This window comes from Molothrus aeneus, chromosome 30 (assembly GCF_037042795.1).
Source record: "Molothrus aeneus isolate 106 chromosome 30, BPBGC_Maene_1.0, whole genome shotgun sequence".
NCBI lineage: Eukaryota > Metazoa > Chordata > Aves > Passeriformes > Icteridae > Molothrus > Molothrus aeneus.
Window position 1 is genome coordinate 2375263 of NC_089675.1, and position 23420 is coordinate 2398682.

The following is a 23420-nucleotide window of genomic DNA, read 5'->3' on the forward strand; positions in this document are numbered from 1 at the left end:
CCATGCTGGTCCGTGCCTGTCCGTCCGTCCGTCCGTCCGTCCATCCATCCATCCATCAGCCAGGCTTAGGCAGGTCCCATCTGCCCTCAGTGACATCCAGGCACCCAAGTCCCCAGTGCCCAGGGCAGGATCCCAGTGCACATCCTGTTCCCAAGGGTCACTGGAGGTGCTGCAGCCATGTCCATCCATGTTGATCTGTGTCCATCTGTCCATCCACTGGGCTCACTGCCCATTCTCTACATGAGCTCAGTGACATCCACCCACACAAGCCCCCAGCGCCGTCCCACACCCTTTGGAGGTGCTACGGGCAAGGACACAGCTGTCCATCCACACCCGGCCGTCCATCTGTCCATCTGTCCATCCGCACCCAGCCGTGCCTGGCCGTCCATCAGTCCATCCGTGAGGCTCCAGCCGGTCCCTACGTGCCCTCGGTGGCACCGTCAGGCTCGGACGGGCGCCGCTCCCCCTGCACCGCGGGTGCTGCCAGGCTCTCGGCCTGCAGGAGCAGGTTGCAGCCGAGGAAGAGGATGGCGAAGGTGACGGCGAGGCAGAGCACCAGGACCACGGCGATCTGGGCGGCCTCGCTCGCCCCCGTGTCCTCACGGGTAGCGTTCATGTCCCCCTCCTCCTCCTCCTCCTGGTCTTCCTCCCGGGAGCCGAGTGTGGCAGTGACAGACGGGAGGGTTTAAGTGATGTCAAGAACTGTCTGATCCTCCCTCCACGGCCCCCCTCACGCTCGCTGGCGCTGGGTGCCCCCCCTTTGCTCCGCCCTGGAGCCCCCCTGGAGGGGTGCAGAGTCCTGCAGGGAAGGGGGAGTCACCCCAGCCCCCTCCCGAGGTGCCCTGGGGGGCAGTTGGGGCTCCCCATTCTGCCTGTCCCCACTGCAGGCACTCAGCCCCACAGCACTGGGGAGCAATGAGGACCCCCAGCTCAGCTCCACAGCACTGGGGAGCAATGGGGACCCCATGGCTCAGGAGACCCCCCAGCTCAGCCCCATGGTGTGAGCGTGCCATGGGGACCCCCAGTTCATCCTCACAGCACTGTGATCCCCAATGGGGACCCCCAGCTCAGCTCCTTTACACTGGGATCCCCCAGTTCAGCTCCCTTACACTGGGGACCCCCAGCTCTGCTCCATGGTGTGAGTGTGCCATGGGGACCCCCCAGCTCAGTCCCACAGCACTGGGGTCCCCCAGTTCAGCTCCATTACACTGGGGACCCCCAGCTCAGCCCCACAGCACAGGGGTGCAATGGAGACCCCCCAGCTCAGCCCCTTGGTTTTGGATGTGATGGGGACCACCAGCTCAGCCTCAGCATCCATCCCCCCCCCTCCCATGGCTCCCACAGCCAGGACGTGACCAGGCTCCATGTGAAAGCAGAAATTCTTTTATTTTTGGGGCAGCTCTGGCCCCCCAGGGACAGGAGTGACAGTGGGGACAGGTGGTGATAAGGGACACGGCCAGCACTGGCTGTGTGGCACCAAGTGTGCTGCAGAGGGGTGGGGTGGGGTGTCACCCTGACCCCCAGCACCCTCTGCCAGGCCCCAGCACCCCTCAGGGCTGGTGCCACACATGCCCTGAGGACTCACCCCGCTCATCAGCCATGCTGGAGCCACTGAGCCAGTTCTCCAGGATGGCCAAAACCCCACGGCATAAACCAAGGAGCAGCAACCCCCAAATTACAGGCTAGGCCAAGCCAAGCTCCTCCCAGAAGCTTTCTGGAGGTGAAGGAGGGGAATCCAAGCAGAGTCACTGCTCCAAAAGTGCCAAAAGTGTCACAGTGACCCTGCCTGGGTGACACCAGCCCTACAGCGCCAGCGTGTCCTTGATGAGCCGGCGCATGGTGGTGGTGACCGAGGTGCCCAGGGAGTCCGTGATCTGGTAGGAGATCTTGTACAGGTAGGGCTGCACGTCCTTCAGGCTGGTGTCAAAGACATTGTCCACCTCGGACTGGGTGGGCATCTTGGGCAGGTACTCGTGGCGGTTCATCACCTCCACGATGTTGATGATCTTCTCGCAGAGCTTCTCCCCCACCTTCTCGCGGCAGATCTGCCGCTCCTGCTCGTTGGCCAGGTTCACCACGTTCACCTTGATGGTCCAGAGCTCCCAGGGAATGCACTCATCTGAGAAGGGCCACCGTGATTTCTTCTTCTGGTAGAACTCCAGGGAGATCTGCCCCATGCCGTCGGAGCCGGAGCTGCGCAGCGCGTCCTGCGGGACAGCACGGGGCTCACGGGGGAGCAGGGACTGACCAGCCCCTCCCCAGGCACATCCCATTGGGTTCTACAGAATATCCTGAGCTGGAAGAGACCCCCAAGGATCATCCAGCCCCACCCCTGGCCCTGCACAGCACAGCCCAACAATCACACCCTGTGCCCGAGAGCGGTGTCCAAACACTCCTCGAGCTCTGGCAGCCTTGGGGCCATGACCAAATCCTGGCGAGCTGTTCCAGCACCCAATCACCCTGTGGGGGAAGGAGCTTTTCCCAATATCCATCCTACCCCTTCCCTGCCACAGCCCTATCCATTCCCTCAGTCCTGTCACTGTCCCGGGGAGCAGAGACCAGAGCTGCCCTGGGGATGAAGCTGATGAGTCTCCTCTCAGTCTCCTCCAGCCCTCAGCTGTTGTCTTATATATCAAGAGTTCTATTATCATTACAGTGCAAGGATTCTATACCCTCAGAGTTTTGTGCCTCCTCGATGTTTTCTGTAAGCAGTTCCTCTATACACTGACTCTTCTTGGTCCTTGCAGTAGTCACCTGACTCCAGATCCCACCAATCCACTCTTTTATACCAATTGTTCTTATTGGCTACAGGTGTGGCCTGTTAAGATCAGGCCTGCTCCTAATCTTTTAGTAATTGGTCCAGCTACAATCATTGGGGGATAAGATTACATTCTATACCACCTTAATTTACCCATACTGTATCCCCCTACACTCAGCTGCTCCTTTTAATCCACCCACACGAGCCCCCTGCTCCATCCTGGGGGACCCTTGCAGATGTGTGGCTTCCCCTTAAAACCTTTCATGCTCCCCGTTTTCCCTCTTACCTTAAACTCCCCCACAGCCTTGCGGAGCGCCCGGTCGAGCTCCTCGGAGGAGACGCGCACGTAGGCGAAGTCGATGAAGTCGCAGTCCACGTCCTGGGTGCCCACGGTGCCAATGGAGTAGGTGCCCTCCTTCTTGTAGTGGAACTTGCCGGTGCTGCGGTGCAGCAGGACGGTGTGGAGCACGGCCAGCATGGCCTCCTCCACCTGCCTGCCCTCCACCGACACCTCCAGCACCTCGGCGCGGCAGTTCATGGCAGGGCCGGCGCTGGAGGGGCCACAGCAGCGGCTGCTGAGGGGACACGAGGGTGGCAGGAAGGGGTTGGATGCAGCCTGGTTTGGGTGACAGCCTCTCTGCCACCCCCCTGTATGCTGGTGTCCTGGTAGCCCACAGGGACCCACCCAGGTGTGCTGATTTGAGTCCCCCACATGCCAAAAGGACCCAGGCGCTCTGGGTGCAGATCCCTCATAGCCCCAGATGTTCTGATTTGGGTCCCCCACATGCCAAAAAGATTCAGGCACCCTTTGTACAGACCCCCCCGTAGCCCTACAGAGACCCAGATGTTCTGAGTCCCCCACATGCCAAAACAACCCAGGCACCCTCGGTATAGACCCCTCATAGTCCCCCATAGCCCCAGGTGTCCTGATTTGAGTTCGCCACATGCCAAAATGATCCAGGCACCCTTGGTATAGACCACCCATAGCCCCAGATGTCCTGATTTGAGTTCCCCACGTGCCACAAGGATCCAGGCACCCTCGGTACAGCCCCCCCCACCCCATAATCCCCACAGAGATGGGGTTGGTTGAAATCCCTCACATCCCACACACATGGGCCCTCCCACACACCTCACAGAAGCTCAAGGGGGTCCAGGACTGGGTGTCCCAAAGGGATCCAGATGTCCCAGGATGGGACCCAAATATCCTGGTCAGGTCTCCTCATGGACCCAATAATCCTGAGGGACCCCAATGTCCTGATCGGGTCCCCTTAGGGATCCAATACCCCAGAGAAACCCAAATGTCCTGCTCAGGTTCCATCAGAGACCCAATATCCCAGAGGGACCCGAATGTCCTGGTCAGGTCCCCTCAGGGACCCAAATGTCCTGCTCAGGTCCCCTCATGGATCCAACACCCCTGAGGGACCCGGGTGTCCCGGTACGGGCCCACCCCCACCTCAGAGGGGCCCGGGGGATCCCCGTTGGGTCCCCCAAAACACCACACAGGCCCAGACGTCCCCGTCCGAGCCCACCTCAGTCTCCCACGGAGCGCCTCAGGCTCCCTCCAGGCTCGAGGCCCCGGATCCCCCTCAGTCCCTGGGCCCCCTCAGCCCCGGCCCGGCCCCGGTCCCCACTCGGTCCCTGGGCCCCCTCACCCCCGGCCCGGCCCCGGCCCCCACTCACCGCCCGGGCCCAACCATCTGACGGCACGGAGGAGGGAAGTGGATCATCCCATCTGCTCGTGGGGGGGGGTCAGAACCCACCACCGGCCACCGTAGCCGCTCCTCCGGCCATGACCACTGTGTTTCACCACTCTGAACTTGATTCCTTTAATATTTTTCCTCTTCGGTGCCGCTCCCGCCCGCGGGGTGTCACCGGGGGCGGAATCGCCGTTCGGAATCTGTGGATTCCCCTCTTCGCTGCTTGGTTCGTTCCCAAGGGGCCATAGAGCTGCAATGCCGCAGCCCGGAGCGGCTCAGCGGCTCCACTGCGCCCTCTGTGCTGGAGGCTCCGCGGCGGCGGTATTGCAGCGGGGCCGGTGTCCCCCGCTGACCCCTGCGGGGACAAGGAGACAACGGGGGGGACACGCGTGGGAACACTGGACACAGGGGCATAGGGGCACGGGGGACACCTGGATATGAAGGGACACAAGGATGTGGGATAGCAGGACCATGAGGAAATAAAGAAGGGGGGACACAGGGACAGATGGACACAAGGGACAGCATGACACGGGGATATGGGGACACAGGGGGATACTGGATAAGGGGACATGAAGACTAGGGGGACAAAGGGACAGTCTGACCCCTACAGGGACAAGGCAACAACGGGGGGACACTCGTGGGGACACGGGACAGACGGGCACAGACGGGGCCCATGGGGACCACAGGGGCACGGGGGACACCTGGGTACGAAGGGACACAAGGATATGGGACAGCAGGGGAAATAATGAAGGGGGGACACAGGGACAGATGGACACAAGGAACAGCGTGACACAGGGGGATACTGGATAAGGGGACATGAAGACTAGGGGGACAAAGGGACAGTGAGATGGCTGGATATGGGGATAGGGATGGACATGGGGACATGTGGATATGGGGTGCAGTGGGAGCAGGATGTGGGGACTTCAGGGAACTTGGGGGACACAGGAACAGGGGATGGATGGACATGGGGACACAGGGAACGGGGACATGGGCATTTGGGGCACTGATCGGCCACACTGCCATGAGGACACATGGCTCGGTGTCAGTCGCAGCAGGAATGTGGCCGTGGCGTGTCACCGTGCGGGGAGCCGGGCACACACCGACCGACACGACCGCGTCTGTGCCGAGCAGCCCCGGACCCGCCCGCCGGTTCCACGGAGCTGCTTTTACTCGGCCCTGCCGGTACCGTCCCCGTCCCTCCCGCAGCAGCCCGTGCCGAGGGAACGGGGACAGCGACGGGGACAAGGTGGCAGAGAGCAGCCCTGAGCTGTGGGGAGGGGACAGAGCAACCGCACCGGTGCCAACCCGGTGCCCACCGTGCCCGCTGTTCCCCGCCCCGGTTCCCGTTCGCGGCCCCGCCGTGCGTCAGCGCTGTCCCCACGGCGGGGGCGGCGGCGGGGGGGACAGAGGGACCCTTGTTTTGTGTCACTGCGGGCGCCCTCGGCCCCGCGCCTCAATGTGGCCCTTGTTCCGGGTGTCCCCGTTAACGTTTGCTCCGGGGCCAGGCTGTCCCCAGCAGGAGGAAGGCGACAAACCGGGGGACACATCAGCCAGGCGTGTCACCCCCTGCCTTGGACCCCCCGGCTCTGTCCCCAACTCCTGCGCTCGGGACCCCAAACGCCACCACCCCGCCCCCGCCAGGGCTGGCCCTGCCAGCGGCCACGTCCCCAGGAACACGAGCGGGGATCACGGTCACGCTTCCCGGTTATTTTGGGGAGGATAAATCAGGCAGGCGACAGGTGCGGGGCCGCGGCAGCCGGGGGTGAGTGACGGTTCAAGGGCAGCGCCGTGGGCAACGTGAGGCGCCGGAGCCCCGGCTGTCCCCGGTTTGGCGTCCCGGCTGTCCCCGGTTTGGCGTCCCGGTTGTCACCGGCTCTGGAGCCCCGGCTGTCACCGGCTCCGGAGCCCCGGCTGTGCCCGGTTTTGGCATCCCGGCTGTCCCCGGCTGTCCCCAGATCCACCGACCCCGCTGTCCCCGGCTCTGGAGCCCCGATTGTCCCCGGTTTGGCGTCCCGGCTGTCCCGGCTCTGGAGTCCCAGTTGTGCCCGGTTTGACATCCCGGCTGTCCCCGGCTCTGGAGCCCCGGCTGTGCCCAGTTTTGGGATCCCGGCTGTCCCCGGCTGTCCCCAGATCCACCAGCCCGGCTGTCCCCGGTTTGGCCCCGGCTGCCGCCGGCTCCAGTGCCGCAGCTGTCCCCAGATCCACTGTCCCGGCTGTCCCCAGCTCTGGCATCCCGGCTGTCCCAGCTCCAGTGCTCTGTTTTTTCCCCTGCTCCAGCGTCTTGTTTTTATCCAGCCCAAGTGTCCCAGCTGCTCCCAGCTCTGACATCTCCACTGTCCCGAGCTCCGGCTGTCACCATCTCCTGTCCCCAGCTCTGACTGTCCCTAGTCCGGCTGTGGCAGCTCCCGTGTCCTGTTTGTTCCCTCAGGCTCTGCCCTTCCGCAGTGTTCTGGCTGCCCCCAACTCCAACATCCCGGTTTTTCCCCCTCTCCAGCGTCCCAGCTGTCCCCAGCCCCGCTGCTCTGTCCCCCCTTCCCAATCCCCGAATTTAACTAAAAAGGAAAAATATTAACACACAAGGGACCAAGGTCCCGCCCAGTGGCTCTCACTGTACGTACAAGTTTATATACAGAAAATGGCCAAAAAGAGGGAAACCCAGAAAAATATATATAAAGGGGAAGGGGCCGAGGTTGAGGGGGCCGGAGCCACCCCTCGCCCACGCCTCCCGCTCTGTACAGGACCCGGCCGGCGCTATTTACATCAGGGGCGTTTTTACAGGGGAAGAGGGCACCGCGCTGGCGATGCCCCGGGGAAGACGGCACCAGGGCTGCTGGGAGGCCACGCCCTGGGCCGTGAAGGCACGTGGGGCACCCCCAAAGGTGCCCCCAAGAAGACTCAGGCATCTGAGGGGGGACCCAGATATCCTGGGAGTGATCCCAGGCATCCCTGGAGTGGTGCAGGGGTGGTCCCAGGCATCCCAAGAGCGATCTAGGGGTGCCCAGGGGATGTTCCAGATATCCTGGGAGTGATCCCAGGCATCCCTGGAGTGGTGCAGGGGTGGTCCCAGGCATCCCAGGAGCGATCTAGGGGTGCCCAGGGGGTCCCAGGCATCCTGTGGATGACCCAGGAGGGGGTTCCAGGTGTTCTGGGGGTGATCCAGGGGTGTGCATGGAGTCTTGGGAATGGCCTGGGTGTCCCAGAGGTCATCCAGGGGTCCACAGGGATGTCCTGGCCATCCCAGAACTGATCCAGGAGTGACCAGGGCAGGTTCCAGGCATCCTGGGAGTGATCCAGGGATGCCCAGGTGGTTTTTGGGCATTTCTGGGGGTCACCCAGGGGGGGTCCCAAACATCCCAGGGCTGATCTAGGGGTACCCAGGAGATATTCCAGGCATCCCAGGGGTGACCCAGGGGTTCCCAGGGGGTTCCCAGGCATCCTTGGACTGAACCAGGGTTGCCCAGGGCGGGTCCCAGATGTCCCCAGGCGGGTCAGGGGCTCATGGCAGCCCCTTGCCCGGGACTCAGAAAGGCAGAGTGTCCATGAAGATCTTGTCTACGATGGGTGGTGGCGGCACCAGATCCTCCAGCTTGAGGTAGAAGATGCGCTGGAGGCCCTGGGTGCAGAGGCTGCGCAGCTCGGGCAGCTTCCCCAGCAGCTTGGAGAGGCAGCTGGAGCGGCCGGGCTCAGCCCCTGCTGCTGCCACGTGGTCCTTGAGGCAGCCCACGATGCGGTTCTGCAGCTCCTCCACCCGCTTCGGCTCCTTCAGCCCGTGCCGGTCTGCGGTGACACACAGGCTGTGAGACCGCGGGGACAGACACCAGGTGGCGATGGGGACAGCGCCAGGCCTGGAGCGGGGAGGATCTCACCTGTGATGATGACGAGGGCGGCGAGGCAGGAGAAGGAGGGGACATCGACGCTCATGCGATGCAGGCTCTGGGAGAACTCGAGGATGGCGTCGATCCACTCCCCGAAGCCTCGCACGCACTGCTGCCGGTGCAGCACCACGCCGTTGCAGAAGATGAGTTTTCCTTCCTCTGGCTTGGAGCTGCCAGGAGAAATCCAGGTCAGCAGAAGGCCCAGGCACAGCTCAGGGTTCCCCAGCAGAAATCCAGGTGTCAGCCTGGTCACAGCTCAGTTTCCCCAGCAGAAATCCAGGTGACACCCTGGTCACAGCTCAGTTTCCCCAGCAGAAATCCAGGTGACACCCTGGTCACAGCTCAGTTTCCCCAGCAGAAATCCAGGTGACACCCCCAGGCACAGCTCGGGCTCTCCCACCAGAAATCCAGGTGTCACCCTCAGCAGAAATCCAGGTGTCACCCTCATCAGAAATCCAGGTGACACCTGCCCAGAGGTGACACCTGGATTTCTGCTGGGGGTGACACCTGGAACTGGGGATGGGTCAGGATCCAGGTGTCACCCGCAGCAGAAATCCAGGTGTCACCCTGGTCACAGCTCAGGTTCCCCAGCAGAAATCCAGGTGTCACCCCCGTCATTCCCACCCCACTCCCCCTGGGGCTCACCGGTATGCCAGGCGAAGGATGAAGAGCTCCAGGAAGGCTGACTCCAGCAGGAGGTCCTGGTCCTCCTTGGGCAGCTCGCTGAAGCCCTGGATCTTCTCGGCCCACTTGCGGATGACGTCCATGGAGCCCGTGAGGAGGTCATAGAACTGCTGCACGTCCACGGAGTCCTCCTTCTCAAACGGGCACGGCGCTGACTCCTGGAACTGCCGTGGGCACGGGTCAGGAGTGGGGTGGGCACAGGTCAGGACTGGGATGGGTCAGGACTGGGATGGGGATGGGTGAAGAACTGGGATGGGGATGGGTCAGGATTGGGATGGGTCAGGAGTGGGATGGGGAAAGGTCAGGACTGGGATGGGGAAGGATTGGGGTGGGGATGGGCCAGGATGGGGATGGGTGAAGAACTGGGATGGGCACGGGTGAAGAATGGGGATGGGAATGGGTCAGGACTGGGATTGGGATGGGTCAGAATTGGGATGGGGATGGGTCAGGATTGGGATGAAGATGGGTCAGGACTGGGATGGGGATGGGTCAGGAACTGGAATGGATCAGGACCTGGGACAGGGGTGGATCAGGAATTGAGGTGGGAATGGGATCAGGACCTGGGATGAAGATGGGTGAGGAACTGGGATGGGGATGGGATCAGGATCTGGGATGGGGATGGGTGAGGAGCTGGGGATGGGTCAGGATTGGGATGGGGATGGGTGAGGAGCTGGGGATGGGTCAGGATTGGGATGGGGATGGGTCAGGATTGGGATGGGGATGGGTGAGGAGCTGGGGATGGGTCAGGATTGGGATGGGGATGGGTGAGGAGCTGGGGATGGGTCAGGATTGGGATGGGGATGGGTCAGGATTGGGATGGGGATGGGTGAGGAGCTGGGGATGGGTCAGGATCCAGCCCCAGCGCTGGCACGGCCCTGGGCAGGGCATGGAGTGGCACCAGCCCTACCTTGGAGTAGTCGAGCTTGGTGGCGCTGGGGATGGAGTCAATGTGAGCCCGCACCAGCGAGGTGATGAGGCTGACCGGGGACGCATCCGGCGGCTGCTTGGGCTTGGAGGGGAGCCGGCCCCGCCTCCCCTTCAGGCTGTCGGTCCGGACCACTGTGGTTGGGACTTGCGGTGAGTTCCTGTCCCCAGTGCAGCCACAGAGGCTGCAGAGAGGGGACTCCCCGCTCCTGCTGGGGAGGGGAGGGGTCCTGGTACCTTCTTTGACCATGCCGACGGCCAGGCACTTCTGGAAGCGGCAGAACTGGCAGCGGTTCCTGCGCCGCTTGTCCACAGGGCAGTCCTTGTTGGCCAGGCAGATGTACTTGGCATTCTTCTGCACTGTGCGCTGCGGGTGGGGAAGGAGCGGCCGAGCTCAGCCCGGGGCGCCGAGCTCCGAACAAAAGCCCTTCTGTCCTCCCCTGCCTCCCTCTCCGGCCCAGCATCCGGCTCCGTGTCCGCGGGGAGGGCTCGGCGGCCGTGCCCCCTGCCCTGCCCCTCCCCGGGACACCCCTCAGCATCCTCCCGCTGCCGCAGAGCACGGTGGCGACATCCCGAGGCCGTCCCCTTACCTTGAAGAATCCCTTGCAGCCCTCGCAGGTGCGCACGCCGTAGTGCTGGCACGACGCGTTGTCCCCGCAGACGGCGCAGCGCCCCTCACCTGCCCCGGGGCTGCGCACCTTGCTGGGCGCCAGCGCCGGCCCCTCCAGCAGCGGCGAGCTGGGAGCCAGGGGCAGCCCCGAGAAGCCCCTGGGAGCCCCCTGGCTCGGGGGAAAGGCGTCCGTGTCCAGCAGCCGCGGATCCACGCGGGGCGAGGGGCCCAGCTGCCCCTTGAGGGTGGCCGGGGAGCCGGCAGGGCTGGGGGCCGGGGGGCCGAAGGCGAAGAAAGGAGGCTGAGACCCCCCACCCTTGGCTGCCTCAGCCCAGGGCTGCCCAGCCTCATAGTTCGGCAGCGGCGAGTACGGCCCGAAGGAGCCCTCCCATCCTGCGGCCTGCGGGGGCTGGAAGCCGGGCGTGGCGGGCGAGGGGATGGAGCAGGGGCTCCCGTAGCAGTCCGAGCCGCTGGAGGACAGGGTCTCGTCCGGCTGCCCCCCGAAGGCGCTGGGGTAGCAGCCGTACACCTGGAAATCCTCCAGCTTGAAGGCGGTGGCGGCGCTGGGCTGGCCGCTGGATGGCAGCTGGTAGAGGAAGGCGTCGAACTCGCCGGCGTAGCCCTCCATGAAGGTGCTGAAGCTGGGCAGGGCTGGGGCGGCCGCCAGATCGGCTCCGGCCACTTCCATGGGGAATCGGCCGCCCTCGGGGCTGAGCAGCTCGGCCGGGCAGCGCTCGCAGGGGCCGGCGCCCGTGGTGCTGCACTGGGCCTGGATGCAGGGCATCTCTGAGGGGAGAGAGGGGCGTCAGAAACACAGGGGTCACCCCAGCAGGAACCCAGGTGTCACCCCCCACAGAAATCCAGGTGTCACCCCAGCAGAAATCCAGGTGTCACCCCAGCAGAAATCCAGGTGTCACCCCTCACAGAAACCCAGGTGTCACCCCAGCAGAAATCCAGGTGTCACACCCAGCAGAAACCCAGGTGTCACCCCCCCCCCTCAGCTCGGTACAGCCCCTCTGGCATCCGTGCAGAGGATGGAGACAGGGTGGGAGCTGTGAGAGCTTCCCCAGGGTTCTCCTCGTGCTGGAGCTGCGCCTCCATGGCCACTGGCAGCGTGGTGGCGGCCACCAGTGTCCCCAGGAAAGGTCACAGCACAGCCAATGGGTGCAAAGGACATTGCCCAAAACGCTGGCTTAGCAAAAGCCCCCGAAAGGGAATGAAGGAGGAATGTGGCCAGCAGATTCCCAAGCCCTCGGGTTGGACAAGGGAAGCCAGAGTTGGGGCTGAGCTGGGTTTTGAGGATTCCACTTCCCCCATAATCCCTTTTAGGGTTTTTTGGGAACATCAGCGCAGGTGAGGGGGAGAGGAGCCCACCCTGTGTCCCTGGAGCCCCCTGGGGGCTGTGCATGGCTCTGGTGAGACATAAGCAGAGTCCTGTGTCCAGCTGAAAGCCAAGGCAGAAGTGACCCCGATGGCAAGACGATAATGTAATTCATCTCTCAGACCTTTAAAGGTCACGCTGCGCTGGCCCCCGGCCACGTCCTGGCACGGCCCTGCTGCCAGAGCCCCCGGATTCCCCCAGCCAAATCTGGGCAGCTCTCTCGGGCACCAGGAAAGCCGACACCCGGCCAGGAGCTGCGGTTAAAAATACCCAGCGTGGCTGCAGCTTTGGCACCCAGGGGATGGCACCAGCCCCCAGCCCCCTGCTGGAGGTGCCGGTGGGGTTTGTGCGTGTCCAGCCGGGTGCAGAGGGAACAGAGACCCCCCAGCTGCCTCCTGACCCCAAACGAAGCCCAGGGGACCCGAGGCCGTGCTGGGCACTCGCCCCAGGGGACGCTGGCTGTGCCAGGGGGAGTTCTCTATGCCTGCATGAAAACCCTGGCAGATGCAACGCCTCGACCCTTCCCGTGCTCCCAGTTTGAACATTTTTGCTCCCACCCACTCGCTGACAGCATTTGGGGTCCCCTCTGCCCTGTGCCCCCGGGAAGCGGGCACAGATTCCCGCAGCAGCCTCTGCTCTGCCCACGGCCGGGCTCTGTTTGCAGATTCCTGCGTTGGGAGAGCAGCTGCCCGTCCGTGCCCAGCCCCGAGGCTGCCGCCTGCACGGGCGGGTGGCAGCCGCTGGCACCGGGCCCCGAGCCGCGGGCGGGCGAGAGCAGCCGGTGGCACCGGGGGTGGCTCCCGCTGCCCACGTCCCTGCCGGCACCTGCTGCCCGGTAATGCCGCAGCGGCGGCTGCCAGGCCCGCGGGGGCAGCGGGGGGTTTGCCCGCACGGGGCTGGCTGCCCGCACATCCCCGTCTCCGCTGCCAGCTCCCGGTGCTGCCCGCACCTCCCGGCTCGCAGCGTTCCCGGTGCTGCCCGCGTGCTCCTGCCTGCCCCGCTGCTGCCCTCTCCGGTTCCGTGACCGCTCTGCTCGGGGTTCTCGGGGTGATGCCCGGTGTGGGGTGGCTCTGCCCCCTGCGATCCCCAGACACGGGGATTTCCTGCGTCCCGGTTCGGGTGCCGTGATGGGGGAACCAGCCCGGTCCCCCACGGCCCAAGGAGCAGCTCCCGGTGCTGCGCAGCTCCTCACAGAGGAGAGGGGCGTGTCGGGCTCTTCCCGGGACCCCCGGGGCCGGGGGTCGCTCTGCCAATTCCCGCCGGGTGCGCGACCCCCGGTACTACCGGCACTCCTGACCGAGTTCCTGCCGGTGTCACCGGGACGCCCGATCCCGTGCGCCTCCCAGCGCCACGCGGGACACCCGACTCGGTTCCTCCCGGTGCCACCGGATACCGACAAGGGGCAGCCCCGCACAGCGCGCACCGCCCGGTGCCTTCCCCCGGGACCCCCGACTCTCACCGGTAGCACCGGGAGTTCCTTCCACAGCGTCCTTCGGACGCGTCAGCCCCGGCTCCACCGGGACGCGCGACCCGGTTGCCCGTGGTGCTACCGGGACACCCGCCCACATCCATCCACCTTGCAGGACGACACCGCCCTGAGCCCCCGGTGCCACCGGGATGCCCGACCCGGGATCCCCTCGGTGCCACCTGATACGCCCGACCTGAACCCCTCCGGTGCCGCCCCGCACACACAACGGCTCCTGTTCCCCCGGTGCCACCGGGACACCACCGGGACGCCGCGCACCTCCCGCTGCCAGCACGACCCCCGTGCCCCCGGTGCCCCCAGTGCCCCCCGCATCCCGGTGCCGCCCGTACCCGGGTGCCGGCGCGGCGGCGCTCCGGTTCCTGCTCCTGCCACGGCCGCTCCGCGGGCTCCGCCGGGCTCCGGCCCCGCCACTACTTTCTCTTAAGCGCTCGGTGACGCGCGGGGCGGCGCGGGGCCGGTGACGCACGGGGGGGGCGGCCCCGGCGGGGGCGCGGCCGTGACGCACGAGGGGTTCCATTGACGCACCCGCGGCCCCGGCTAAAAATACCCCGCGGCCCCGGCTAAAAATAGCTCGGGCGCCCCTCGCTTCCCCCCTTATCCCCCCCGGGGCTCCGGGGGCCGCCGGAGGGGGGAGGGAGGCCCCGGTGTCCGGGGTATCCCCGGTATCCCCAGAGCCGGTGGCCCTTCGGTGTCTCCTCGCTGCCGTTACACCGGGGCTGGTGTCCGCCGGTGCCTCCATCCCTGTCGCTCTCTTGCTGCCTGGATTTCCGGTGTCTCCTCGTTGCCGGTACTCCGGTGCGCCCACCCCCGATGCCCCCTTGGTGCTGGCATCACTTCAGTCCCCACCCCCGGTAACCTCTCGGTGTCGGTGTCCCCGGTGTCCCCTCGTTGCCGGTACCCCGGTGCCCCCATTCTCGGTGCCGGTGTCTCCGGTACCATTATCCCCGGTGTCCCCTCAGTGTTGGCATCCCCGCAGCCCCCTCGGTGCCGGTATCTTCATAGCCCCCATTCCCGGTGTGCCCCCGGTGCCTCCCGTACCCCCGGTACCGCTATGCCCGGTGCCCATCTCTCTGCCGGTGTCGGAATCCCCGGTGTCCCCTCGTTGCCGGTACCCCGGTGCCCCCATTCCCGGTGCCCTCTAGGTGCCGGTATCTCCGGTACCATTATCCCCGCAGCCCTCTCGGTGCCGGTATCTTCATAGCCCCCATTCCCGGTGTGCCCCCGGTGCCTCCCGTACCCCCGGTACCGCTCTGCCCGGTGCCCATCTGGGTATCTCCGGTGCTCAGCGGCACCGGTACCCCCGGGCTCCTCCCGCTCGGTGCCGGGTGCGGGGGGGATGACGCGGGGTCCCGCCCCCGCCCGGTCCCCGCGGGGAGCCCCTGGCCGGGCCGATGGAAAGAGCGGCGGCTGCTGGCGGGCGCCGGCGCCGGGAACAGCGCCCGCGGGCTGGAAAGATGAGCTCAGCCCGTGCGGAGCCGGCCCGGGCCCGCGGGAGGCCGGAGGGTGAACGGAAGGGACCCAGAACTCCGCAATACCCTTCGGTGCCTCGCCGGTACGCCCTCAATACCCGCCGGTACCATCCCGGTACCCCCTCAAAACCCTCCGGAACCATCCCGGTACCCCGTCAATACCCGCCGGTACCATCCCGGTACCCCCTCAATATCCTCCGGTACCATCCCGGTACCCCGTCAATACCCTCCGGTGCCATCCCGGTACCCTTCGGTACCGCTCCAGCACCTCCCGTGATACCCCCCGGTAGCGCCCCGCAGCTCCCCAGCCGGTACCGTCCGGTATCACCCCGGTACTCCCTTGGTATCTCCCGATCCACCTCGGTACCGGCTCGGTACCGTACGTTCCTTGCCGTACCCGCCGGTTCCACTCCCGGGACAAACGGGGGTGTCTGGGGGACCCGGCTGGCTGTGCCCGGTTTGGCAGCGCCCCCGGGGCTGGCAGCGCCGTTAGCGCTGCCCCGTTAGCGCCCCTGCAGCGGCACGGTCCCACCGGGGGGCTGCGGCCGGTGCCCCAGGCACCGGGAGTGCTGCCACGACCTCCGGTACCGGGGCCCTGCCTGGCCTCACGAAACCCCCGGCCCCGTGAGCAGCCCCGGGGGCGGGGGCAGCCCGGCAGAGGGGTCCGGAGGGCGCACGGGGGTACCGGAGGAGGCGGCCCGGGGGTACCGGAGGAGGCGGCCCGGGGGTACCGGAGGTGGCGGCCCGGGGGTACCGGAGGAGGCGGCCCGGGGGTACCGGAGGAGGCGGCCCGGGGGTACCGGAGGTGGCGGCCCGGGGGTACCGGAGGTGGCGGCCCAGGACCGGGCGCTCGCCCGTTCCCTCCTCGCTGTCGCCCGCCCCCGACGGAGTTCCGTGACGTCACACCTGCCCGCTGACGTCACACCGGTCACTGACGTCTTGGGGATCCCGCGGCAGCACCGGGGACGCCCCCAGAGGGATCCCCCGGGCCCGGCGGGACCCGCCGAGGTCACAGCCGGTGCCAGCCCGGGGATACGGCCCCGAGCCCTCGGGACAGGTCAGACAGGAGGGTGCCGGAGCTGTCGGGGGTCCCAAACGCCACCGAGGGCCGCGAGTTGCAGCCCCCCCATCCTTCGCTCGGTTCCCGGAGGGTGACACCGGCAGCCCCCGCAGCCGGGATTAGCTGTACCCCGGGAGAGGCCGCGGGGACTGCGGCGGCTTCGGGGGAGGAAACCCGAGCCCAACCACCCCGACAAGGCCACGGGGGTGCAGGGAGATCCAGGGATCCCCAGGGATGCACCCCGCGCCCCAGGCGGGGACACGATGGTCGCACCAGGGTGGGCAGGGGCGTGCAGGGTGCCCGTGCCCGGCCGCTGCCCACGGCTGGCTCCGTGCCCCGGGTCTATATTTATCGGTAATGACAGGCTGCTCCGGGGCGTGCCCGGTCCCCCGGCCGTGCCCTGCCCCGCTCAGCCGCTGCCACGCGTGACCCCGGCTGTCCCACGGCCACCTGCCCCTTTCCGGGCACACGCAGCCCCAGGTCGGGGCTATAAAAAGCTCAGCGTGGGGTGGCAGCTGCCACAAGGGGGACGGGGGGGGGGGGGTCCCGTGGTGGCTCTGACAGGAACGGGATGCTCCGGGATGCCTGGCAGCACGCGGAAGGGACGCCGTGAGCCGCCGGGGCTGCGGGAGCCAGGCCATAAATGTCCAGCACGGAGCTGTCCTGGAACGGGGACAAGGCAGGAGAGCGTGGGGGGGGGGGCGCCGATCCCCCCAACCCCGTTCCATGGCACATGGCACCCACAGTTGTCACCCCCAGATCTCCACAGGCTCCCCAGGGGGGGACAGGGAGAGTTGGGGTCCCCAGACAGCCCGGCCAGAGGGGAAACTGAGGCACAGCAGAGGGGAAACTGAGGCACAGCAGAGGGCTGGGGGCTCTCGGTGCTCCACCTGTGCACACACCACTGTTGTAGCAGCCCCCCAGCTCTGGGGGTGCTTTGTGTCCCCCAACTCCTTCAGCGGCTCTGGGGGGCACCGAGGCAGGTTTGGGGGGCACCCCAGTGCCCATCCTGTGCGGGCACCGCGTCCCTTGCAGGAGGAAGGGCTCGGGGTGGGACTCGCTTCCCGCCGGCTGCCGGAGGAAACGGGGCAGGAAGGGCCTGGCCGGGGCCCCGCAGCGCCGGGACGTGGCCGAAGGCACCGGGGCTGCAGCGGGCGGGGGGACACGGGGGGGTCCCCGGCAGCTCAATCACGGCCAAGGGGACATCTGTTGGTCACCCCAAGGGGACAGCGTGGGGCTGGGGGGGAGCTGCAGCCCCCAGCCCCCCACGGGGCTCTGTCCCCCCTCATTCACAGCCACACATCGCTGCAAATCCTCTCTGTATTGGCGAGGTACAACAGCCCGGGGAGGGGGGGCAGAGCAGGGCGGGACCCCCAGGGCCCCCCCAGCCTGGGGAATTCGGGGCTCCCCCGGTGCTCCCCCCTCCCCAGAGCTCCGTGAGCCGCTCCAGGAGGGTCCTCACATCTGTCCCTCAGTGCTGTGTCCGTCCCTCAGCGTCACGATCCCCACAGCCCGGGGGTGGGGGAGCCAAACCAGAACCCCAAACCAGAACCCCAAAGCTCCTTCCTGCAGCCCCCCAGGGATGGGGGGGGTGGCAGAGGGAATGAAGCCCCTTGCAATAAATAAATAAATAGTCCTGGAGGGCCCGGGCTTAGAGGTGACTCTCCTCCTCCTCCAGCGCCCGGTTGAGCCCCGGGATGAACTTGAGCAGCCGCTGGCGGAAGCTGCTGTGCCGGTTCTTGCGGGGGGCGGCGGCGGCTCCGTCCCCGGGGTCCCCGGCCCGGGCCCAAAGCCTCCCCGCAGCCCCCGGGCCCCCCGCACACTTGAGGCTGGAGCTGCGACCCAGAGCGGGTCGGGGACGTGGTGGAGGGGGCGCGGGACCCCCGCTGTCCTCATCCTTGTCCTTGCCGCCGTCCCTGTCGCCGTCCAGGGAGCTGGAGGAGGCGAAGACGCAGGTCTGGTACAGGGAATCATCGCTGCCGCTGGCACGGGAGGAGCCCCCCGGCAGTCCCTCCCCCTGCAGGCACCAGCGGATGGACTCCAGCGTGTCGTAGATGCTGGGGTCCTTGGCCACCACACCTGATGGGGGACACGGGGGTGTCAGGGGGGGCTGGGTGGTGCCCCAAAACCCCCTCCCACCAACCCCCTGACCCCCACTCACCCCGCACCAGCCGCTGCTCCTGCACCATCAGCGAGCGAAACTCCCCCCATTTCTCATAGAGGGTTTGCTGTGGGGAGGGTGAGAGGGTCAGGACGCTGCTGAGGGGTCCCCAGGACCCTGCTGAGGGGGTCAGAACCCTGCTGAGGGGTCCCCAGGACCCTGTTGAGGGGTCCCCAGCCCCGCTGGCAGCCCCTGCTCACCTTCAGGTACTGCAGCCGGGCCTCCAGCTCGGCCCTCCTGATGGATGTGCCATAGAGAGTGTCGAGCCTGTGGGTCAGCAGCTGTCAGCAGTGGGGAGCTGCAGCCCCCCGAGCCCCCCCTGAGCCCCCCAGCTCACCGGAGAACGTTTCCTGAGCTCTTGATGATCTCCACGATCTCCCGGTGCCGGATTCCCTCCACGTTGAGCCCATTCACGCCCGTGATGGTGTCCCCTGGAGCACAGGGTGAGCAGGGGTTCAGGGGGGGCTGCTTCCCTCTTCTGGGGGGCCCCCCCAAGGGCTCCTGGCTCCCCCCAGGATGCGCTCACCAGCCTTGAGCCCCGCGGCCTCGGCCGGGCTCCCGTCGTGCACGCGGCACACGAAGGTGAACATCTCCACGCTGTTCCTGTCCTGGTGGTGCAGCCCGTAGGTCTGCAATGAGGGGTCTGGTGAGGGCCAAGGGGGCACCCCGACCGCCAGGGACCCCCCCAGGAGCAGCCATGCAGTGTTTGATTGCTGCTGGGGGGGCTTGGCCTGATGGCTGCACCCCAAGGTGCCCCCCCAGCAGCACAGCCTGGGGAGGTTTGGTGACTCTGTCACCTCTAAAAATAACCCCCAGCTCAGAGACAACTTAAAAATACCCTCATGCAAAGCAAGGTGCGGGTAGGAAGGGTGGGGAGCAGGGCCAGGCTCAGCTCAGCTCAGCACCCACCTGGATCTCGAAGCCAAAGGACTCCTCTGCCTTCTTCTCCAGCATCACCACCCTCCTGGGGGACACAGGGGTCAGGGCACCAGGCACGGCCAAAACCGCCTGTGCAAACCTCAGAATGCTGCTTTGGGGTCCCCAAAATGCCTGAGATGGGATTCACCCCACTCTGCCCCCCAGTTTGCCTTTGGGTGTCAGGCAGGATGCCCACAGGGTCTGGGGGTGTCTGAGCTGTGACCCCATGGCTACTCTCACCTCCCCCATAAAATCCCCCTCACTTCCAGCCCTCCTGGGGTATCCAGAGTGGAACAATGTCCCCAAGGCCAAGCTCCAGCCCCCTGGGACAGGGACCCCAGGCACACCCAAAACTGCCTGTGCACACCCCAGGATGCTGCTTTGGGGTCCCCAAGGACAGGACACCTCTGCCTGAGATGGGATTCACACCCCCCAGTTTGCTTTGGCCAGAATCCTGTGGGTGCCAGGCAGGGTCTGGGGGTGTCTGAGCTGTGACCCCATGGCTGCTCTCACCTCCCCCATAAAATCCCCTCATTTCCAGCCCTCCTGGGGTATCCAGAGTGGAACAATGTCCCCAAGGCCAAGCTCCAGCCCCCTGGGACAGGGACCCCAGCCCCACTCCTGTGCCCCCTGTCCCTACCTGTGCTCCTCCGGGGACTGGCTCGGGGATGCCCACTTGAACCCTGTGTCCTGTGACAAAGGAAGAGCCATCAGCCCGAGGGGACACCCGAGGGGACATCCCCCACCTCCTGCAGGGACAGCCACCACCAGGACAGCACCGTGCCAAGCCAGCACCAGCACCCGGGTGCCCCCTGGGCATAACAGGGCTTTGACCAGGGCTCAAAGGCACCCTCAGAGTGCCCCGGGCTCGCCCCACGCTTTGACGTCAGCCCCACCGCGCCCACCCCACGCGCGCTCCCAGGGGCCCCGGCACAGAGGGGCCCTGTTGTGGCCACAAAATCGGGGTTTTTGTGCAAAATCCACCCCCCCCAGCCCAGACAATGTCGCTGTTGTGGCAGGAGCAGAGGCGTGGGCGGGTGGAGGAACTGGCAGGACCCTCAGGAGGGGACAGGGCTGTCCCCAAATGCCCCTCTGGGGCTGCTGGGCTCTGGCAGCCCCAGTGCAGAGCAGGCAGTGTCACCAAAAGCTGTCCCTTGAGGGTGGCAAATGGCACAGCTTGGTGGCAGCGGTTCCCTCTGTGCTCTGCCTGCCACACGGGTGTCACCAGCCCTGCCACACGGGTGTCACCAGCCCTGCCACACGGGTGTCACCAGCCCTGCTGGTGTCACCAGATAACAACCGCCCTCCCCAGCTGCACCCACAGGCACAAAACCACCAGGAATGGGAAAGTTGTCGCCTGTCACGCTGGGCCCCACGTCACCACAGGGACAGGAAGGGACACCCTGGACCCCTCAGGCACATGTCTGCTGGTGGTGGCCTTGCTGGCCAGGCCACCGTGCGCGTCTGGGCTGTGGCAGCGCAGCCACTTCTGCTCCGGATGTCGGCCCCGCTCTCGCTTCCCCCAACGCTCAGGAAGCGCCACGGGGCCGGGGGGAGCCTCAGGGCGGGGTCGGGCCCAGCGTCACCACAGAGGAGCTTTTCCAGGGGCCCTGTGATCCTCCAAACCAGACCTGGGGAGCTCTGGGACCTGTCCCTTACTGTCCCTAAACCAGACGTGGGGAGCTCTGGGACCTGTCCCCTGCTGTCCCTAAATCAGACCCAGGGTACTCTGTCCCTTACTGTCCCTAAATCAGACCCAGGATACTCTGGGACCTGTCCCTTACCCTAAACCAGACCTGGGGTACTCTGTGACCTGTCCCTTACTGTCCCTAAACCAGACCTGGGGAACTCTGGGACCTGTCCCTTACTGTCCCTAAATCAGATCCAGGGCACTCTGTCCCTTACTGTCCCTAAACCAGACCTGGGGAACTCTGGGACCTGTCTCTTACCCTTCCTAAATCGGCCCTGGGGCACTCTGTGACCTGTCCCTTACCTAAATCAGACCCAGAGCCCTCTGTGACCTGTCCCCTACTGTCCCTACACCAGACCCTGTGATCTGCCCCTTATCCTCCCTAAATCACACCTGGGGTATTCTGGGATCTGTCCCTTACTGTCCCTAAATCAGACTCAGGGTACTCTGGGACCTGTCCCTAAATGAGACCTAGGGCACTCTGTGACCTGCCCCTTAAACTCCCTAAATCAGACCCAGGGTACTCTGTCCCATACTGTCCCCAAATCTGACCAGGGGAACTGTGACCTGTCCCTTACCCTCCCTAAATCCCACCTGGGGTACTCTGGGACCTGTCCCTTACCCTCCCTAAATCCCACCTGGGGTACTCTGGGACCTGTCCCTTACCCTCCCTAAATCACACCTGGGGTACTCTGGGACCTGTCCCTTACCCTCCCTAAATCAGACCCCGGTCCTGGGGTACCCTGTGGCCAATCCCTTGCCCTTCTCACGGGACAGAGTCCAGGGGGGCCGTGGGGTCACTCCCGTCCCAGTGACAGAGCCACAAACAGTGGGGTCGGAGTCTGGCCCTGCACCCTAAAAGCTGCAGGGCAGGACACGGAGAGGGACCAGGACAGGATGTGGGGCTTGGAGACACTGGGAAGGGGCACAGGGAAGATTCCTGAGGGAAGGTGAGGAGGGACCTTGATGTGGGGGCTCGGGGGGGAACCAGGATGGGGGTACAGGGATAAGCCTGGGGCAGGACGTGAGCAGGATCCGGGACAGGATGTGACGCTTGGGGGGACAACACGGAGCGAGCGGGGACGGGGACACCGGGAAGATGCTGCGGGAGGATGGGACAGGGGTGAGGAGATGCTGGGGCAGCACAAGAGGCTGGGGGCGGCCATCGGGACACCGGAGCGGGATGGGGACACGAGGGAAGCTCGGGCGGGATGGGGACACGAGGGAAGCGGAGCGGGATGGGGACACGAGAGAATCGGAGCGGGATGGGGACACGAGGGAAGCTCGGGCGGGATGGGGACACGAGGGAAGCTCGGGCGGGATGGGGACGCGAGGGAAGCTCGGGCGGGATGGGGACACGAAGGAAGCTCGGGCGGGATGGGGACACGAAGGAAGCTCGGGCGGGATGGGGACACGAGGGAAGCGGAGCGGGATGGGGACACGAGAGAACCGGAGCGGGATGGGGACACGAGGGAACCGGAGCGGGATGGGGACACGAGGGAAGCTCGGGCGGGATGGGGACACGAGGGAAGCTCGGGCGGGATGGGGACACGAGGGAAGCGGAGCGGGATGGGGACGCGAGGGAAGCGGAGCGGGATGGGGACGCGAGGGAAGCGGAGCGGGATGGGGACGCGAGGGAACCGGAGCGGGATGGGGACGCGAGGGAAGCTCGGGCAGGGCCCCGGAGCACGATGAGAGCCCAGGAGGAGACACCGGAGCGGACCCGCGGGGCGCAGCCACCGGCGGCCGGGCGGGACGGGGACACGGCGCAGCCCCGCTCTCCCCGTTACCGCCCGCGGTCCCGGTGCACAACCGGAGGCACCGGGGCGGCTCCCCCCGCAGCCCTACCTTGCGCACACGGGGCAGGGTCCCGCCGGCCGCCGCCAGCGCTCGGTACAACTCGGCGGGCCCGGGGCTCTCCGGGGCCGCCGCCGGTGCCGCATCTTCCTTCGGCCGGAGCCGCCGCCGCCGCCGCCGCCGCAGGGTCATGGCCGGGCCAGGCCGTCCCGGGAGCCGCTATATGGACCCTGGGGGTGGGGACACGGCGGGACGCGCCCCTTTTGGGGCCGGACCCACCCACTTGGGCGTTAAAGCGCGGCTTTGGAGATAAACCACGCCCAGGGTCCGGCTGGGACTGTCAGCTCCCCGGGCACGGATCGGGACCACGTGGAGTTCAGGGGGGTCTGGGGTGAGGGTCCTGTGAGGGGACCCCAACGGGGTCCAGTGAGGGGGGTCCAGGGGGGGGTCCAGTATGAGGGTCCTGATCAAGGACCCCATAGAGGAACAGTGGAGGGTCCAGTGAGGGGGGTCCTGTTTGGGGACCCCCATGGAGGTCCAGGGGGGGGTCCGGTGTGAGGGGGGCACTGCTCAGTGACCCCCATGGGGGTCCGGTGTGAGGGTCCTGATCAGGGACCCCATAGAGGAACAGTGGGGGGGTCCTGCTCGGGACCCCATGGGGGAATAGTGGAGGGTCCAATGGGGGGAGTCCTGCTTGGGGATCCCATAGGGGTCATGGGGGGGAGGTCCTGCTCAGGGTCCCCATGGAGGAACAGTGGAGGGTCCAGTGGGGGGGTTCTGCTCTGGGGACCCCATGGGGATCCAGTGGGGGGGGGTCCGATGTGAGGGTCCCACTCGGGAACTCCACTGAGGTCCAGTGGGGGGGGATCCTGCTTGGGAACCCCATGGAGGAACAGTGGAGGGTCCAGTG

At 66.2% G+C, this 23420-nt stretch overlaps 3 protein-coding genes across 6 annotated transcripts; all 3 read right to left on the reverse strand.

Annotated features, from left to right (window-relative positions):
• Nucleotides 1–1367: 1367 nt before the first annotated feature.
• Nucleotides 1368–4549, reverse strand: ATG101 (autophagy related 101). Of its 4 annotated transcripts, none has more exons than XM_066567845.1 (3): nt 4439–4549; nt 3045–3333; nt 1368–2207 (listed from the first exon to the last, which is right to left on the reverse strand). In XM_066567845.1, the coding sequence occupies exons 1-3, from the start codon at nt 4483–4485 to the stop codon at nt 1803–1805; spliced, it is 741 nt and encodes a 246-aa protein (XP_066423942.1). In that variant the 5' UTR covers nt 4486–4549; the 3' UTR covers nt 1368–1802. The 4 variants fall into 4 exon arrangements, with proteins under 4 accessions (XP_066423942.1, XP_066423943.1, XP_066423945.1 ...); XM_066567846.1 differs by having other exon boundaries at nt 3045–3330; nt 4439–4480; XM_066567848.1 differs by lacking the exon at nt 4439–4549 and adding an exon at nt 3888–4263 and having other exon boundaries at nt 3045–3330.
• Nucleotides 4550–7058: 2509 nt separating this feature from the next.
• NR4A1 (nuclear receptor subfamily 4 group A member 1) lies at nt 7059–13932 on the reverse strand. The gene is given in 8 exon segments (XM_066567793.1): nt 7059–8232; nt 8322–8500; nt 8976–9178; nt 9922–10073; nt 10176–10305; nt 10529–11334; nt 13745–13782; nt 13784–13932. Coding segments are annotated over 8 exon segments (1914 nt in total). The 3' UTR covers nt 7059–7975.
• Nucleotides 13933–17250: 3318 nt separating this feature from the next.
• On the reverse strand, nt 17251–22702 carry TAMALIN (trafficking regulator and scaffold protein tamalin). Its single transcript, XM_066567836.1, has 8 exons — nt 22562–22702; nt 19664–19713; nt 19015–19069; nt 18632–18734; nt 18443–18536; nt 18306–18372; nt 18106–18172; nt 17251–18023 (listed from the first exon to the last, which is right to left on the reverse strand). The coding sequence occupies exons 1-8, from the start codon at nt 22700–22702 to the stop codon at nt 17596–17598; spliced, it is 1005 nt and encodes a 334-aa protein (XP_066423933.1). The 3' UTR covers nt 17251–17595.
• Between the last annotated feature and the right edge of the window lie 718 nt (nt 22703–23420).

What these genes read in the sequence shown, in the direction of transcription:
- ATG101 (XM_066567845.1), bottom strand. Translation starts at nt 4,485, where the DNA reads ATGATCCACTTCCCTCCTCCGTGCCGTCAGATGGTTGGGCCCGGGCG. An exon ending in CAGATGGTTGGGCCCGGGCG is followed by an intron (nt 3,334 to 4,438) that starts GTGAGTGGGGGC and finishes GTGTCCCCTCAG; the next exon opens with CAGCCGCTGCTGTGGCCCCT. An exon ending in AGGCTGTGGGGGAGTTTAAG is followed by an intron (nt 2,208 to 3,044) that starts GTAAGAGGGAAA and finishes GCTGTCCCGCAG; the next exon opens with GACGCGCTGCGCAGCTCCGG.
- TAMALIN (XM_066567836.1), bottom strand. Translation starts at nt 22,702, where the DNA reads ATGACCCTGCGGCGGCGGCGGCGGCGGCGGCTCCGGCCGAAGGAAGAT. An exon ending in CAGTCCCCGGAGGAGCACAG is followed by an intron (nt 19,070 to 19,663) that starts GTAGGGACAGGG and finishes TGTGTCCCCCAG; the next exon opens with GAGGGTGGTGATGCTGGAGA. An exon ending in AGCTCAGGAAACGTTCTCCG is followed by an intron (nt 18,373 to 18,442) that starts GTGAGCTGGGGG and finishes GCTGACCCACAG; the next exon opens with GCTCGACACTCTCTATGGCA.